The sequence below is a fragment of the Myripristis murdjan genome, chromosome 4 (assembly GCF_902150065.1).
Source record: "Myripristis murdjan chromosome 4, fMyrMur1.1, whole genome shotgun sequence".
NCBI classification, from domain to species: Eukaryota; Metazoa; Chordata; class Actinopteri; order Holocentriformes; family Holocentridae; genus Myripristis; species Myripristis murdjan.
Genome location: NC_043983.1, coordinates 21,633,688 through 21,649,145, shown reverse-complemented (window position 1 = coordinate 21,649,145; position 15,458 = coordinate 21,633,688). Strand labels below are relative to the sequence as shown.

At 45.2% G+C, this 15,458-nt stretch overlaps 1 protein-coding gene across 1 annotated transcript; it reads right to left on the bottom strand.

Moving 5' to 3' along the window:
* Positions 1 to 705: 705 nt before the first annotated feature.
* slc22a23 (solute carrier family 22 member 23) lies at positions 706 to 13,742 on the bottom strand. The gene is made up of 10 exons (XM_030048970.1): positions 13,328 to 13,742; positions 11,963 to 12,066; positions 11,371 to 11,525; positions 5,736 to 5,922; positions 5,341 to 5,468; positions 4,569 to 4,671; positions 4,139 to 4,365; positions 3,750 to 3,782; positions 3,307 to 3,430; positions 706 to 1,658 (listed from the first exon to the last, which is right to left on the bottom strand). The coding sequence occupies exons 1-10, from the start codon at positions 13,394 to 13,396 to the stop codon at positions 1,229 to 1,231; spliced, it is 1,560 nt and encodes a 519-aa protein (XP_029904830.1). The 5' UTR covers positions 13,397 to 13,742; the 3' UTR covers positions 706 to 1,228.
* Positions 13,743 to 15,458: the final 1,716 nt, after the last annotated feature.

Genomic DNA, 15,458 nt, shown 5'->3' with positions numbered 1-15,458 from the left:
TGCTCTACTCTAATCTTCACAAACGTTTACTTCAAAACTGCAATAAATATTGTGCTTTCTGGCAGGGCCAACCAATATTTTGTCAGGCTAGAGTTACACATCCTAAGAACAGGATTACAACCAATAACATTACCACAATACAGAGAACAAGGAGTGATAGTTGGGGTGGAGTATTAGCTAGTTAAGTTAAAGAGGTATTTCAAGCAACAAAATGCCCTTGGCAGAATGACAAAATAAATACTGGTTTTCTTAAATTACATTGTATCTTCACTGATTTGTAAAATAACAGAACCATCATGATACAGCCGTTAAATGCTGAGATGCATCATAAGACACAGTAAAACTGTCACTCTGATGTCCGTTCAACTCTCAGAATCCTTGAGCATTATCTCCAGTGTCCACAGACTGTCCATGCTGCTTGCCGAGGCCTCCGGCTGTTAATCATATCAGACAACCATCATACACCCACTCCAACAGCAGTAATGCTAACAATTTCAAAAGTGTTTACACTGACCTCACCTCTGAGGATAAAGTGCCACAATGGACTTCTAGTAGAGGGACCACAAATCTCAAGAAAAAGGATACATGTTTGAAATCCATTTGTGCCCTTTCATGCAAAAGAGTGGTAGTGGTTTAGCCAATCCCTGGATTTCTAATGTGTTGGCTGAAAATCACAAACACTTGATTGTGTCTGACATTTAGTGCAAAAAAAAAAAAAAATCTTTTAAAAAATTGTAAGATGCAGAGAAATCCTGTCAACAAGTCAAACTACAAAAAGAGAAAACTCTGAGCACACATTATTGAAAGCTTGTTTGCTCTACTTTCCTTTCCTGTCAGCTTGTCTACTCTTGCCTGCAAATCACTCTGAAGAGTGCATACAACTAGTACAGTGAAAGCAATATACTTAAACACCGCTGAAAACTTTCATTTTTATATTAATAAAACACTGACTTGAGGTAAACTCAGTCTAGTACAAGATTTTTTTTTGGCAAATCCTGAATGAACTCTGAATCAGTCACCACAAACTACACAAATCTGTTACTACTGTCATTATATCGCCCTTTAATAGGTATCCATCTGGGTCATTTAAGCAGTTCTGTGTTTTGATGTTTTTTGTGCTTTTTGGTTTTGTCTATAAAGAATGCTGCGGGTTTTTCACAGGCTCAGTAGCATATTACCGCCCAGTCAGTTTAATGCTCTAGAAATTAATAGCAGTAGTACACTATTGCTATGACCCTTGAACCCCATTGGCTATAGCACGGTTGCCGAGCACCTCCCCGCCAGTCGCTAGGGCATACGAAGCGGGCACCGCTGCCAGAGCGGTGGCCGCTGCCACCGTGGCGCCCCCAGTGGCTGAGAGGTGGAGTGGCGTGTCATGGACGCGGGAATAGTCCCTGTCAGTCTTGGTGAGAAGGAGGTGCTGCTCTCCAGGGTGGAGGAGGGTCTGACGGGTGAAGCTCTCTCCATCGATCAGGCTCTCCGGCAGGGGCTGGCCCCGCGGCTCGGGCAGCAGCAGCAGACAGATGATACACAGGAGGGTGCAACAGGCGAAGATCACATGGTGCAGGAAGTAGCCCTTCTGGTTGTGGAGTTCCATGATGGGTGCAGTGAGCATACCAAAGCCAGCGCTAGCCAGCACCAGGCCCAGCCCTCCACCCCTGTGCAGAGAGAGAAACAGACCATAAAAAGTGAGTATCTGATTAGTTTGATGAGACCACATAACTTGAATGGGGTACAACATCCATCCCCATTCAAATCCACATCCCAGGATGGTCAGAGTGGGGGCCATTTTTATGTGTACCGTTGCCAAAGTACTGTTGAGCTAACTTCCATAAGTCCAGTTGTTCCGTCACTGAAGCGAGAGGCTCGGCAGCAAAAACCAAAGGAATGGAAAGGCACCTGGAATTAAGCTGTAACTGGGCGGAAATCTTTTACAAGTTGCTGCTGTCTTTTAAGTGGGTTAGATCAAAGGCAGCCAACTTTGCACAGGTGATTATCTCGAGGTGCTCATGGTTAGTTATTGTTACAGTTGAATTAATATTTGTCTCAGCGGTTGTCCTTTAGCCGTTTAAAATTAACACTTTTCTTCTTCACTCAAAGGACCATACCAGTTATTTTGAATGTTTGGCCCATTTCCTACAATTTACCAGATTTCACATTGCGACAAACCATTCTGCAAATCACAAGGGGGTATCAAATTTTTCAATTTTGAATTTTTGGCTGAAACCCCCACCTTGTAATGTTCTGCTTCTGTGGCAAACAAAGTCATTGCCATTCATAAACCACAGCACTGATAATTCGCTGTGTACAGCAAGCATTTCCCCAGGGCTATTTCTGCCCAATTTCAAGTTATCAAAACTCAACAGACCTGCTGCTTTTAGGAAAACTAATTAGGACAATGTCATTACAGCGATGGAATACTGGTGTCAGGAAAGTTTAAGTCTCTGTAAGTTCATTTTCATAACACAGTGAATTGAATGGAATCTGATGGCTGGATCAAAGGGCATAAAAACTTTATCGGAGCATCGGAGCTCCAAAATACGTCTGTTTGCTTCAGTAAAAGATTAACAGAAACATGAAGTACATATATTTTGTAAATAGTACGTTAAACATGCAGAATCACTGGTATAGTCCTTTAAGTTTGGCTCAAGTATGACAGTTTGTAGCATTTAAGAGGTGATATGAAGTAAAAAGGTGTGTTTGGTGAGGCTTGCCAGTTTGCTAGTTTGCACAGGTTGACTGAAGGAGCTGTAGAAGAATCAGTCTTGGATAATATTCTGCTACTCTTGTTGCCAATGCTAAGGTTTCAGGTGATTTTCTGACAGCTGCCTAACCACTTGTGCGACACACCAGGACACACAGAATCAGATGTTCACAGTACTTGCATTAATTTCTGCTTTTTAGACTACATCCACAGTTCTCAAGAAAGTGGAACTCCGTCCCCTCCCCAACCCTGCTGACTTGTGTTATCGCCATAACCATAATCACCTAACCATAATCTAACCATAATCAACTGACTGTAATCACCATTTCATTCTATACCAGCCAAATGACCACAGGAAAAAGTACAATGACCATTCTACTCCATTCAGTTTCTGTGGAATAGACTTACCACAAAGATAATCTAACATAAATGCATCACTGCGCCACATTCTTGTCTGTCAAAACTGCACCACAAGATGGAGCCGACAAACAACTCAAGAGTAAGACCTCATCTCTGTTCAACAATTACGTGTATAACTCCAAATAAGTCATGCAGGCGATATAGTTGTAGTTTTGTGTGGTTATGTGCATCGATCTGCTCACCTGATGACAGTAGGAGTGATCTCAGCACAAAAGAAAATGCTGAGGGTGCTAACAGCATGAGAGGAGAACATGCCAATGATGGAAAAGGCCACGGAGAATTTCCTGTTCAGCGTGTCTCGCAGCTCTGTGCAGACAGGGACGACAAAACATCAGAATAGCAGTATTTAATATGATGGCATACCCCGCAAAACAACACACAGAGGACGTTCCCTTTTCAACACTGATCATGCTGCCTAGGAAACAAATTAAACGGCTTATGATTGCGCTTAAGTGACCTTGAAATCAATCTACTCCATGTATCATTGGCTAACCAGTTTAATTAAATCATTTACTTATTATTATCTAGTCCAGCAATTCCTACATGCATTATAAGGCCTTAACAGCAGTAAGTAACTCTTTGCAGCCATGGCAAATGTCAACCCTTCCCCATAATCCCACTGTACCTGTGTCATGACGGAGGCTGTACTTCCCAATCACTGGAGGCCATTAGCAAGAATTGGAGGAGAGAAGAAAGAAAAAGGAACATGACATTAGATTGTACATACAGAGGTTCGAGGCAGATGCAAACGAGCACCCTTAGGAGAACTCTTAGTGGTTTACTACTGGAATAATGACCGCAAACAGCAGATGTAGGTCAAAAGAGAGAGAGAAGAGGGTTCCTATTGGACAGAAAGTTGGACTGCAATCTGTAATGTTTTAATGGTACACGGAAAAATCCATATATGTGAGGACAGCAGGCAGAGTTTATGAGTGTAACAAAGTTTGCTGGGGTAATTCAACTATAGAACACTGCGATGTCTACTTATTCATTTCATTGCTTGTTTTTACTCACAGTTGAGCAAACCCAGCTGTAGGAGCGATGCCAGCGCAGTGATGATCATAAAAGTGAGCAAACCTCCACGACGACCCATCAACCCCACGGCCGGGCACAATGCCAGGCAGGTTGCCACAGCGATGCCGGCCATAGTGTAATAGTCTGTGTGGCACATTGCAGTCGGCTGGGCCTCTGGGTCCATCATACTGCGGGCAAAGCAGTGGTGGATTCCATAACCTGTCAGTCTGTGCAAACAAACACACAAATAATAGCCAAGCGCGTGAGGTGGGGGTGTCACTCACATCCACGTATACTATAGATAAGCCTGCCTTCATTTCTGTCTTGGGAGATGAGCTCATGCATAATTCATGTTCTCATAACACAACGGATGCTGGCCTTGGTTTGCAAAGGGGCTGCACAACCCCACCCATAAACACAGCACACTTACGAGTTGACACAGAGCACCACAATGTTTTTCCACAGGTTCCTTGTACTCATCATCTTGACAATGCAGGTCCTCTGGGGTTTCTTGTGCAGCTCCTGCTCCAGCTCTGATAAGACACATGAAACACACACCTAAAGACCTTTCCTTTCAGTGGAAAAAGAGACCAGGCATTAGGGGACTTTCACACATACAGCGCAGAAAAGACAATTTGCTGTGGGGTCTTGGGGCAAGCATAAGCGGTCCCTGTCCGCAATACTACACATCACATATTTATCCTGGGCACTAGGACAGAAATGATATATCAAAGCAGAGAGGTACAAGGGTCAGAGTCTCACAGAGGACAGATATAAGCGAAATACAGTCATGCTTCTGAAGACTACAAAGGTCTTTTAGTGGTTGATTTTCCGGTGAGAAATTGCTTATGATCTCTGTAAAGGAGCATGTATGTGTATGTCTGATTGCAAACACATTTCATCATATGAACCAATTGGGTGATGCTGCATGAAACATGTTACGTGTGTGAGCATCTTTGAGTCTCCGTTTGTATGTGTGTGTGAGTGTCTGTGCGCTCATTGCATGTCCATTTCATCACGTACAATGAGGCCTGCAGCTGCAACATGAATGGGGGTTTAACATGTTTGGCATAATGAAGTGAATAAAGCAGTAGAAAATGTTCAATACTGTGATCATTTTTAAGATGAGTAACTGAAAAACATAATGTCTGATGCATTAGTCATCTTGTTTTGTGTCTCGCATCTAGACTTCTCTTCCTCACCTGTGAGAACCCCACTGGGCTCCGTTGTCATGTCAACCTGGTTTTTCCTGGCAATGCGCAGCATCATGGCTTTAGACCGGCTGTAGTGCTGGGTGGCCAGCAACCAGCGTAACGATTCAGGAAAAATCCTGGAGAGGTAAGGACATGGAGAGAGCAGACAAAGAAGCAGAAGAAAGATGAGAACAGAATATATTGTGAGAACAAGATGGCAAAACAGACAGAAAGAGGAAAGAAAAAAGACAATGGGAGAAAGGGAGTATTGTTTGATGGTTGAGACAGAGTGTGCTGAGTACTATGCACTACTGTGTAGTGCAAGTGTGTACTGTACAAGCCATTGCCTGGCTCTGTGAAGAATGTACCCCCCACAGTGGATTCCCTCAGTGGGTGGGACTTACCAGACGTAGGGTAGCATCAGAACGAAAGGGCTGATTATAACAATTTGAAGGACCTGCCAGTCATCCCGGTCTGGCCAATGACGGCAAAGAGCTGCTACCCCTGGCATCAATAGCTGCCCGCCCACCATCAGAAAACTGGCTACCATGGTCATGGAGAACCGCCAGCCAGGCAAACAAAGCTCGATCCCTAAAAAAGAAGAATCAGGAGAGAGAAGGAATTAGCCCTTTAGTGTTGGCATAAGTTTATATGTTCAGCCTCTGTGTGTGTGTGTGTGTGTGTGTGTGTGTGTGTGTCTGTGACCGTCGCCCGTGTGGGTTTGTCTCATGGTAAACTATGTGGTATCTTTAATGGTCTGGAAACATGTGATGTGTGTGTTTGTTCAATAGCGAACCCCACCATTAAGTATCGAATTTCCTCCATAAATTATTGAGTGTTTTCAGTGTTTCACTGAGCAGTTAGTTAAACACCAGACCTCTTATGAACTTGGTGGGACAGACTATTTGTTCAGTCCTCACTAAAGGGTTCAGCTGATCTGTGAGCAGTTTACTGTAACCCTCCCTTAATTTCTCCGCCTGGGCTCCCGTCCCCTCCCCTACTGCCTGTACTACATGGTACAGTCCAGATGGCCTGGTCCAGATGGCAAGGTCTTTTTGAAGGTGACCAACGGGGGGAGAGGGGGTGCAGGGAGGCCCACTGCTCACGTACTGTCACTTCTTATTGTGGGGATGAGAGAGAGAGAGAGAGAGAGAGAGAGAGAGAGAGAGAGAGAGAGAGAGAGGGACAGGGGGAAAGGAGCATGGAGACGGGAGGGGGGGGTAAATAGAAGAAAGTAAGGCAAGGGACAGAATACAAATGAGACTCCCCTCCTGAGGAGATGAAAACTCCCTCCATTCATCAATGGAATCACTGGAGGAATGATAATAAAGCCCGGTACTAGCAAAAGAGAGACAGAGTGAGACATGGAGAAAAAGGGGGGCGTTGGGGGTAAACAGATAGACAGCTAGACAGAGAGACAGAGATGAGATAAAGCTGTGTGGATAAAAGAAAGAAATAACAAGGGGACAGCAGTGAGTGGGTAGAATGAATCAGTGATAAGGCAGGAGGCTGAAAGGGAAAAAATGAAGGTATTACTGGAAATCCCCTCCCTGTCTACACTCCCTGCACTCCCTTCACCTCTCTTCTGTCTTGTCCCACATGCATAATGCTAGAGATTTAGCTAATGTCTCCAAAAACCCTCCCCATAGGGGCCAAAACAGAGGAAGGAAATTAAACTGACCCCCAGAGTGACTCATCCTTAAGCTCCCTCTCTGTTCCCTCTCCTCCTGCCTGTCTTCAAATGAAGTGTGTGTGTGTGTGTGTGTTTCAGCATGCCTGCTTTGCAAAACACTCAATAGGCATGGGTGAGGCAGATCCAGTAGAAAAGCCTTGCCAGACACAAAAACACAAACAGATGCACCTGTTAAAGGCAGAGAAAGACTGTACCTTGGCCATGGCAACCTACCCCTGAACCAACCTTGAAAAACAAAACCACTCCCTGACTCTCTAGGGAGGTGTCTGATCTCTCTAACTCCACGGGGATATCCACATCCACTCCTAAATACACACACACACACACACACACATACACACACAGGCAGGGACCTTTTGTTCCAGCTGAGTGGGAGAATGGCTCTTCTTGTGATTATCTCACTGACCCCCCTGTGGGCACCCCCACCCATCCTAGCTGAAGTGGCTCCGTCACCCTCTGTAAGCCACCATCCCCCACCTCTACCCCCTCTGTGCCCCTTTTCCTCTCCCTCTCCTCCAGCTCCTCCTCCTCCTCCTCCTTCTTTAACACAAGCAGCTTCTCTGCAAAGTGAACAGAGGAAAGCAGAGGGGGCTGAAGACAATGGCCCTGTTCAGACTTGATTTTTTGTTTTTTTAACATCCGTCTTGAGTGATCCGATCACAAGTGAACAACCGAGACAGATCGCCATTCACACCTGGCATTATCATGTGTCTCAAAATGCATCTCCTGTGACCGCTAGTGATCAGATTGATGATTGACCTCTGATCTTTGATTCCTGTGCACCTCACTCCAACTCCCTCCTGTCCCTTCTTCTTCGGGGATACCAAACATGCCCTGCTAGATTACAGGGAATAATTTATAAAAATGATTCACAAGACATCTAGATATTTTCTACTTGATGTAATGTTGCAACTATGTAACAGTGGCATCTTGGGATGTAGTGTTGCAACCAGCAGATACAGAAATGTATTTAACATTACAATATGGGGAAAAATGTGCGTGTGTTTTTTTTCTAACTTTGAAGCTACTTAAAGCAAAATTTAAGGAAAGGAAGTTTAACAAACTTCATTCTTCATTCATTTATTTAGCTTCATAAAAAAGGGGGTAGTGGACAACAATAAAAAAAATAAATAACAAAAAACAAAGAGATCATGGCAAGAGGGGTGCTATCTAATAGCCAAACTGATATTTCATAACAAATGGCTGACAAGCACCAACCCCCTCACCCTGTGTGTGCATGCACAAACAAACAGACACACACACACATGCACACATGCACTGTATGTGTCTGCTGCTCCCTGACTAACCTTGCCTGGGGCATGAGAGGAGGGTGGAGGGACAATTGGCTTTCTAACAGCATGGGCTCGGAGTGAGAGCCGCAGTGTGTTTGGTTTGTGTGTGTGTCTGTCTGTGTGTGTGTGTGTGTGTGTGTGTGTGTGTGTGTGTGTAGGACATGCAGAGGGAAACGGGATGATGAGAAATGATATGTACCTCTGTGCTGGAAAAAGAGCGATGACTACATAGATAGGTGAAACTGAGAAACAGAAAGAGAGCTTCACGAGGGCACAGCATGACGGCTTATTTCCCAGCTGAGTCAGCGTTAGCCATCCCCCAATCTCATAACGCACACACAATACATGTCTCTGTCATTACTAGTCTCTGAGGAGAGAGGGTGAGGCAACGGTATTAACCCTGTACTTTTGGTGAAAAAAGCAGCGGAAGCATTGTTCCTTTGCAGTCCTGAGGTGGGTACTAAATTACAAATAAATAAACCAATGCAAACTTGGTGCAACAACACAATATCTGCAACACATACATAAACACACATGCAAACTCATTTACATTGGCAGGGCAAACTAATACTATTCCTAGCACCTCCAGCGGAGTTTATTATACACCATGTGCTACAGTGAGATAACAGAGACGATGAAAGATTTTATATAAATCTCGAGAAAATAAGAAAGCAAGGCTGCAAGTGCTGGTGGGAATAAAAGGAGAGCAACAGAGAAAGAGGGAGAGAGCAGGAGAAGGAGGAGGGATGAATGAGGCAGGGGAGAGTCAAGAGAAGAAGTGAATAGGGAAAAGGGTCGGAGAGCTATTCACTTGTGAAAAGGAAATTCAGAGAGCTCTGCATTAATAGCAGCAGGGTGGGAAAGCAGGAAGGGAAACGGAGGAGATGGGGTATTTCTGTGACAGAAATGCTGCAGACATGACAACGCAGGCGGATCAGTGCAATCAAAAGCACACACAATTATCTGAAAAATATGTTTGCATACTAAATTTTAATTTCTGTGCTTCTGCAGTACAACCGTACAACAGCCTATCCATAACTGACTCAAGAACAATATGCCTCTGTTCTTAATCAACATTACTCCTTTTGTGTCTTTCTTACAGCGTGTGGGAAAAAAATGCCACCTCTCCTCTCTTATTAAACAATAAGGAGATGAGCAGGGCAATAAGACATTTCATATTCAAATCCCACTCTGCGCTCAGACTGTTTCATTTCTATGTTCAGCAGAATTAACAGTCAAAAACACAAACGTGTTTGCATATTTTTGCAGGTTATGTATCACTGTGATGATCTGTGGACTGGATGCTTTAAACATATTCCTGTTATACAGTGTGCCTGCTTTTCAACATATTTTTTCACAGTTAACAAGATAGTGTGTCTATATTACCTGCTGTCATACCTGTCATGGTTTGAGTTCACTTCAAAGTGCGTCAGCCTGTGGGGGTCAGTTGACCCCGCCATCCTACTGTATGCATCTATGCAATGCACGCTCACAAAAACACATATTTTGCACATCAAAGCCCAAGCACACAATCTGTGCTCACAAACGAACAGCAAACACGCACACTCACACACACACGTTTTCTCTGCGTCACTGTCAACACTTAGAACACACACAAAGTTGATTGAAGTGTAGGAAAAAATGGATCCTATTACAGGTATTTTTTGCTTTGCAAACAGACTAACCATAATAACAGGATACAAATTTGTCAACCTTGCTGAGCCAATTGTGTGTATGAAAGAGAGAGATAGAGAGTGAGTGACTGAGCAAACCAAACAGATAAATACAGAGGAGGAAGCAAGGTCAGCTGGTCTTAATGTGGAATGAATTCAATTGATACAGCAACAAAATGTGATCACATGAAAAAAATACCAAACTTAAGAGTTTCTAAGTACCAGAAATGAAGAAAACAGATTTGCCAACCTCCCATCAGAGCACAGACACACATATACAGACTCATACACACATATATATATATATATATATATATATATATATATATATATATAACTCCAGCAGTGTCTTTGTTGGCTGACCTGAGACACCGCTCAAAACAAGAGCTTGAAATAGGAACTCTACATTAACTGCCATCTCCAATTGTTGTATAATGATCTATACATTAGTCTGTGCTGCTGAAATGACTCAACATCCCCCTCGAGATCAATTAAATTCATTTGAATTTTAATCCTGACATAGAATCCCTTTATGACTCATCAGTCTTCTGTCACAGAGTGTCAGCTTGATCTTATATACATACGCTGCTACGCACAGACACAAAATCCCATTACACTCTTACACGCACAACTCTACATCGCTTTGGATTTACAGGGCAGACACCACAAAACACGTTACTTTTATTTGCCGTTACATAAACCAGAGATTAATTCAACCTCATGGAATCTCTCACCAGACGGCCATTTTGTTTGTTTGTTTTTAGAGACCATTCAGCAGAGATTTATCAGGACCCCCTGCTGTGAGGAACAAAACCAGCCCCTCTACACAACCTCAAAGTCTGCCCTTGCCCCACGCATAATGTATGACTAATCTCTCTGCCCCGCTGAAAGAAAGAAGGCCTAAAGAGGGTTAGGGAGGGAGACGCAGAAGCAGAGAGAGGACGGTGGGTAGCGACTGGGGGAGTAGATGTCTGTATGCCAGCTATAGCTCCGAAAACAAAGACGCATGAAACTGGAAATGGATGCTAACAGCCAGTTAGGTGTAGTTTTGAACACACTGGCCAATGGCTCCTCAGTCATCACTGATCAGATTAGTCAACACAATGGCAGAGTGAGGCAGGGCACACCAGCACAGAGCTGGGTGACAACAAAAGAGGAGGGAGTGCCACAATATGTCCCCACAGCACCAACAACAGGGACAGACCCAGAGAGCAGAAGTGGGAGAAAAGAGACAGCTGCAGAGAAGTCAAAGCGAAAAGAAAGAGGAAACATATAAATGGATGCAGAAAATGGAGAGTTGGAAAATGCAAGAGTGGCATGAGGCAGGGCAGGGTGTGTGTGGTAGATCAGAGCCTTCAGGTGGAAAGCAGTGTCTACTTACTGAGCACATAGAGGGAGAGAGCGAGACCTGCCAAGCAGAAGCCTTCAAAGAAACGCAAGGTGCTGAACATGGTGACGTTGACAGAGAAGGCAACAGTCAGACCAAACACCAGCATGAATAGCACCGAGAGGATCAACACTGGGTGACGACCAATCCTTAGAAAGAGAAAGAAAAAGAGGGAGAGAGAGAGAGAGAAGGAGAGCAAGAAAGAGAGGAAAAGAGAGACACACACAAAAGGGAGTAAAATGTTAAAATTTTGTCACAAAGGAGAAAACAACCTTTTGATGTGTAGTCAGGTGGAAGAGACCTTTCCAGTCATTGTTCCCTTAAGAGTCTCTAAACTTCATGGTTTTAAGGAGCCAGTAGGTCACTGGGTCAGGTCAGAGCTGAGGCCTCACCGGCCTGTGCATTTCTTTACATTGTTTCCATAGCTACTGATCCTAAACACAATGCAGCGACGCTTTCCCACGAAGCAGCTCTCTTGGCTCAAGGGCTACAGACATGAGAGAAATTAATTCAGCAGACAGCAGTGGGCCTGAAGCTAACACGTACTGTACAGCAGCATGGAGTGGAAGAAGAGGAGGCAGCTTACCAGTCGGCCATGACACCCATCACTAGGTAGCCAAATATGGAGCCCACCAACAAAGAGAACTTGGCAATATGCACCTTCCAGGCCGAGTCACACACCAGTTTCCACTGGAAAAGCAAGACATGGACAGGCAGACAGACAAATGAGCAAAAAGAAATACAGCCAGCTTCATCATCAGAGAGAAAGAAGAAAGAACATTTTCACCCATAATAGCTAAGAGATTAAATTATTATAGGGTGATAAACATCAGTAGCCCTTCCAGTGAACATGAAGGATACACTGAAATAAAGAGAAAGGTGGACATCACTTCAGAGGTCTCAAACTTTTTTGCTCTCTAACTCGCTCACAGCTTTGATAATTCTAGGAGGTCAATAGATAGGTTGAATGCACCTATAGGAAAAAAAAAGTAAACGAGAGGGAGCAGTATGCGCATCACCACGGGCACACTGTAGTAACAGAAATCAATGGCTTTGCACTCTTTCCTCTAAGCGCATGGGTCAGTGCACACAGTGCTGCAGTTCATTTAAAGCAGCTCTCGGCACCCGAAACCCAGCCACAGAGTGCTATGTGAATGTGCATGTATCTGTGTGCTCGTCTGCACAATTTCTATAAGAAGCCAACCGTGCCAGTTCAGCGCTTTGTGTGAAATAGTGCTGCTGTTTAAGAATGATTTGTAGAACACCCCACTGAACCTCCAACTGTGTACCACAGAGAAGGAGTGAGCGTGAGAGGCAGTAAAAAGAGAGCGAGCAGAGAAAGATTATTATTAGTTATGATGGATCATTTTGGGTTGTAAAATGGCTGGTGGAGTTTGTGATAAAGGGACACAGTCAGTAATGGGTTTATTATCTATGGACTATTAGCAGCGGCATTATCTGAGAAAACAGATATCTGGCACAGTACAGGACGCAGCATGCGCATGCACGCACACACACACACACACACACACACACACACACACACACACACACACACACACACACACACAACTCAGACTTTACAGACTACACATGCAAAGCCCACTGAAAAACACATAGGCTGCATTTTAGCTCTAGTCATTAACTGCAGACTTCAGAGCACAGCACTCATGCCATACACACATTCACAGTGCAGCCCTCCCATAATGAGGTCAGTGGGTAATTGATTGTCAACGAACTGTGTTTGTGTTTGGGTCAGACTCAGCAGGGATGTAACACTGCACTAAATCAGACTGGCCATGATGAAAAATATTAGGATGGTACTAATGATGATGAGAAGGGTGATGAGGAGGAGGAGGAGGAGGAAGACGAGGAGGAGGAGGATTATGAACATTCTGCTGTCTTTTCTGTCAGAGATGCACTGTAGGCCTATCTGGTGCACGCTCGTTACCTTGGTAACCACATTCTGACTAAGTCCCGTCTGCAGCTCCAGCTTCCACTCCTTGCAGGCGCATAGCATAGCGCTGCCGTCGCCGTGTCCCTCCTGGGTGCCATTGCCTTTGAGATGAAGCGCGGGCGCACCACCGGTGACGGTCACGGCGTGGCCGCCACAGTCCAGTACTCGCGTTGCAAATGGCTGTACACATGTGCCATTGGGTTGCGCCAGTAGGAAATAGTCGGATAATTGGCTAAACACCGATGAATAATGCAGGTATCCACGTCAGAACCACAAGCTGCTTCTTGGTGCTTTCCCGAACCCCCGAGAGACGGCCGGACGGAGCCGTCAATGTGCGGTAGCAGCCTGGGTGCTGGGTGATCCAGCGGCGTAAAGCCGTTCTCTGGCGGTGGGTCATGCGCCTCCGGCCGCCGGCTGCCATCACTGCCCGGCCACAAAGAGAGCAGCTGGGTGCAACAGCGGGCTAAGCAAAGCCCCCGCTCTGTTTGCCGTCCGTCCACTCTGCGTAAAGCCCTTTGACACAAAGGAATCCCACAGCGCAGTCAAATCTTATGTGTAGCCAACAAAGCCGAGCTGAATAGGGGTCCCCGGACCGTGCAGTCGCACCGAATCACCGTGCAGTCGCCCTCATGGTGATGGGGCTCGAACCGACCATGGGGTGTCCAAGTGGAGGGGCTCTGTCAGGAGAAGGCTGTAGGCAAGCTCCCTGAGAGGTGTGGGCTTAGATAGGCAGGCATGCTCACCAGCGTGGTCTTTGTATTCCATGAGTCCTATTGCAGGATCCATCCATATGGGACTGAACTGGGCTGAGCCTGCAGGCGATATGTAGGTGGAATATAATGGCTACCTAAAGAGCTACATCCAGACCAGGATCTACTAAACATCTGCTATATCCCTTCATCTCTGAGCGCCACAGGTATTATACCTGTCCAAACAGTGACCTCTTGAACACAAAGTACTCATCATTCAGCCGTAATTAACCAAGCAGTTTTTTTTAAAGCCGGGTCTCCCAGTCATCGCCGGTCCATTTTCCGTTAGTTCATCAACTGAGGGAACGGTATAGCACGATGCAATGCTGCTTAGTTTGACGCTGGCTAGTCAATGGGATATGGTGCCAAAAGTGGGCTTGGAGCAGAGGCTGGAGAGAGACCAAACCCCGCCCTCCCTCGGTCGTGCTATGCGTTGGGATTGGAGAGCCTTCAAAGGGCGACTGCACCACTGACGGGCATCTGCAGGCAACAATGATCTCCTTTGTGCAGCCTCAACCCTCTCAAAAGAATATAAAGCTTTGAGTAAAGCTTTACCAATTCATGTTTCCACCGACTCGATATTATAAAGGACAGGAGTAACTGGATAGATCCTACAGCTGAAGGTTGCAGGGCGATTTGTGTCAGTGCATTTACCGGAGGTTCCATGCATAAACTGTTTTGAGTCATAATGCATTCTCTATTAGCATCATAAAAAGAGTCAGAATTAATCATTCCTTTCCGGAGACAATAGGTGGATTTCAGTGCGTCCTATAGTCATTGCAGCCGCGAGGGGGCGTCAAACTACCACAGTTTCCGCCCCTCGGCATCAGTTTGCGTCGATTATCTCACAGATCCAACAATACAACAAACAAACAATGTGGAGTGGGTTTGACCGGTAGAAACGGCTAACCTGCCACAGAGGTGAAAGACACATCAGGTTTATCAAGGTACTTTATTGCGACTCCTGGTTTGACTGTATTTCCCACCTGAATCTGTCATGACCTTGAAATACAACGTTGAGATTCAAGTGAGTGACAGCCTCTTCCATCGGCATAGGAGAAGCCTGCAGCCCAGGAGAAGGAGGAGCAAAGTGTGTGTGTGTGTGTGTGTGTGTGTGTGTGTGTGTGTGTGTGTGTGTGTGTGTGTGTGTGTGTGTGTGTGCAAGAGAAAGAGGAGCTATACTTTTGTGGGAATAAGGTATGAAATACAGTTTACCCATCCTATCACAGTGTGGTTGACAGTTATGGCTTTGGAAATGATAAAGCGCTGGTGTTCTGGTATTCAGGGTGCAGCTGACAGTGTAGCAGAGAGGTGAGAACCTGTGCTCAGCTCTCACTCATTTCTCACTTATATGACACCTCCTCACCGCACCCTGC

Excerpts from the sequence above, each read along its gene's own strand:
- slc22a23 (XM_030048970.1), bottom strand. The coding sequence starts at position 13,396 with ATGCTATGCGCCTGCAAGGAGTGGAAGCTGGAGCTGCAGACGGGACTT. Across the intron at positions 4,672-5,340 it reads GCCCAGTGGGGTTCTCACAG|AGCTGGAGCAGGAGCTGCAC; the intron begins GTGAGGAAGAGA and ends GTGTCTTATCAG. Across the intron at positions 4,366-4,568 it reads GTGGTGCTCTGTGTCAACTC|ACTGACAGGTTATGGAATCC; the intron begins GTAAGTGTGCTG and ends TTGTTTGCACAG.